Source organism: Vigna unguiculata, chromosome 10, assembly GCF_037176805.1.
Source record: "Vigna unguiculata cultivar grain cowpea cultivar isolate G323 ecotype 2 chromosome 10, ASM3717680v1, whole genome shotgun sequence".
Lineage (NCBI taxonomy): Eukaryota > Viridiplantae > Streptophyta > Magnoliopsida > Fabales > Fabaceae > Vigna > Vigna unguiculata.
This window is the reverse complement of record NC_140801.1, coordinates 11,225,717-11,227,655: the sequence shown is the minus strand read 5'-3', so window position 1 is coordinate 11,227,655 and position 1,939 is coordinate 11,225,717. Positions and strand designations below refer to the sequence as shown.

The 1,939-nt window shown below is 33.9% G+C and overlaps 1 protein-coding gene across 1 annotated transcript; it reads left to right on the top strand.

Moving 5' to 3' along the window:
- The first annotated feature begins 239 nt into the window (after positions 1–239).
- Positions 240–1,017, top strand: LOC146882139 (uncharacterized). The gene is made up of 2 exons (XM_085667642.1): positions 240–609; positions 732–1,017. The coding sequence occupies exons 1-2, from the start codon at positions 268–270 to the stop codon at positions 804–806; spliced, it is 417 nt and encodes a 138-aa protein (XP_085523768.1). The 5' UTR covers positions 240–267; the 3' UTR covers positions 807–1,017.
- The last annotated feature ends 922 nt before the right edge of the window (positions 1,018–1,939 follow it).

Sequence of the window (1,939 nt, the reverse complement as noted above, 5' to 3'; positions counted from 1 at the left end):
TGGATCACTATGTTGGGATAACATAGATAGCCTCTGATCAGTCTCAGATTCATGAACCCTGTTATACTTTTTAATTCAATTAATCACTCTTCAAACCTTCTCGTATACGTGTCCTTATCCCTCATCAAACATCAAACATCAATTCATGTTATCAATTCAAACCTTCTCGTTCACTTTAATCACTATTCAGTTAATGATGTGTTGGAGATAGAATAAATTGGAAAGTGAAAATTGATGAATTAAAGTTGAATTATTATTCCTATTTTTATGCAGGAAAAAATTGATGAATTGATGTTGAAAAATCCGGAAACTGCATCTGAAATATCTCCAAATGATCCTATTGGTGTCATATTTGGAAAAGAGCATCCAGGTCGGGTTAGAGGACTTTCGTATGGCGCGTGTCCTACTCTTGCTTTTCAGCAATCAACTACAAGAATAAAAGGAATCAACTTTGCTTCACCTGATGCAGCTTCCCCACATGACAAAGACAAGTTTGTGAAGATTGAAAATGAACTTGCAACTGTCAAGAACCAAGTGCAAACACTGCTTGCCTATATTGCTTCTAAAGAAGATGTTCCAGAACATGTTGCTGCAATGGTTGCTGGTTTGGTATGTCCATCTATTAATGAGTTATAATTTACATTAGTAAATTACTTAAACTTATTGTGTGGATCACATAATCTATTTCAGTTTTCCTTACTCATATATACTATATTATTTCTTCATTGCAGGCACCAGATCTTGAAAGTGGTGTGCCATCTCCGCATGAAATACTAGGATCAAGTGGTGGAAGCAAAACACCTTAGACTTAGGACTTTTAATCCGCATGAAATACTAGGATCAAGTGGTGGAAGCAAAACACCTTAGACTTAGGACATTTAATGTTGTCTTTTTTTCTTAGACGCTTGAATATTTTAGAACTCTTAATGTTGTCTTTTTTTTTTCAAATGCTTGAATTGGTACTTTGATGTAGTTATGTTATATTGACAATGAATCAATTTAGTTTATCAATTTCTATTTGATATAATTTTTTATATATTTTAAATTATCATGAAAAAATAATTTTATCGAATTATGAAAGTATAAGAAATATTAAAAAAGAATAAATAATTAAATATTAAAATTACGTCATTTGATACATTTGATAATGACGTAATTAATCTCATAATAAATTGTAATTAATTAAACTGGTGACATTTAAAAATGTCATAATATAATGATAATAGTGTCAGTTAAAAGTGTCGTTTTTCACATTACATCTGTCATCCAGTAAAAATATTACGTCAGCTTTAACTGACGCTTTTTGCCTCGTAAAACCGCCACTTTATACGTTGTATAAAATGACGGTTGTTGCGGCGGTTCATCTATAACCGCCGTATTATACTTTGTGACGGCAAGAATTACGACATTTCAGGAAACCGTCGCTCAAGTAAAAAACGACAGTTAAAAATGACGTAAATTACAAAAATAAACGTCGATATTTACATGTTTTTTTGTAGTGATGGCCTAAACCCACTTGGGCTTCTCTCACTCTTCACATTGGCCAAAGAAGATATGAAGATTTGAAGAGGTGTATCAAAGAGCAATAGAGTAGCAATAAGATTGGCCCATTGTTTAGGCCTTGCTTTCTAGAATAATAAGTCAAAGTATGAGTAGTTCAATTGATAAAATTGGGCTTGACTAAGCCCAATAGGAGATTTGGCCATGAACTATCAAAAGAGCCAAGGTGGACTAAGTGAAAGTCAACACTTCTTCCTACACCTCATGGATCCAAATCATCCAAGGGTTAGGAATGCTTCCTCCTTTTCCAAGGCATCATCCAATGGCCAAGATCAAGCCTCCTTCTCCAAGCTTAATCTAAGGGCCAAGATCAAGGCCCACTCCATCCAATGGCTCTCCTTTCTCATGTGTTAATGGCTTCATATAAAAGCCAAAATTT

Excerpts from the sequence above, each read along its gene's own strand:
- LOC146882139 (XM_085667642.1), top strand. The coding sequence starts at position 268 with ATGCAGGAAAAAATTGATGAATTGATGTTGAAAAATCCGGAAACTGCA. Across the intron at positions 610-731 it reads CTGCAATGGTTGCTGGTTTG|GCACCAGATCTTGAAAGTGG; the intron begins GTATGTCCATCT and ends TCTTCATTGCAG.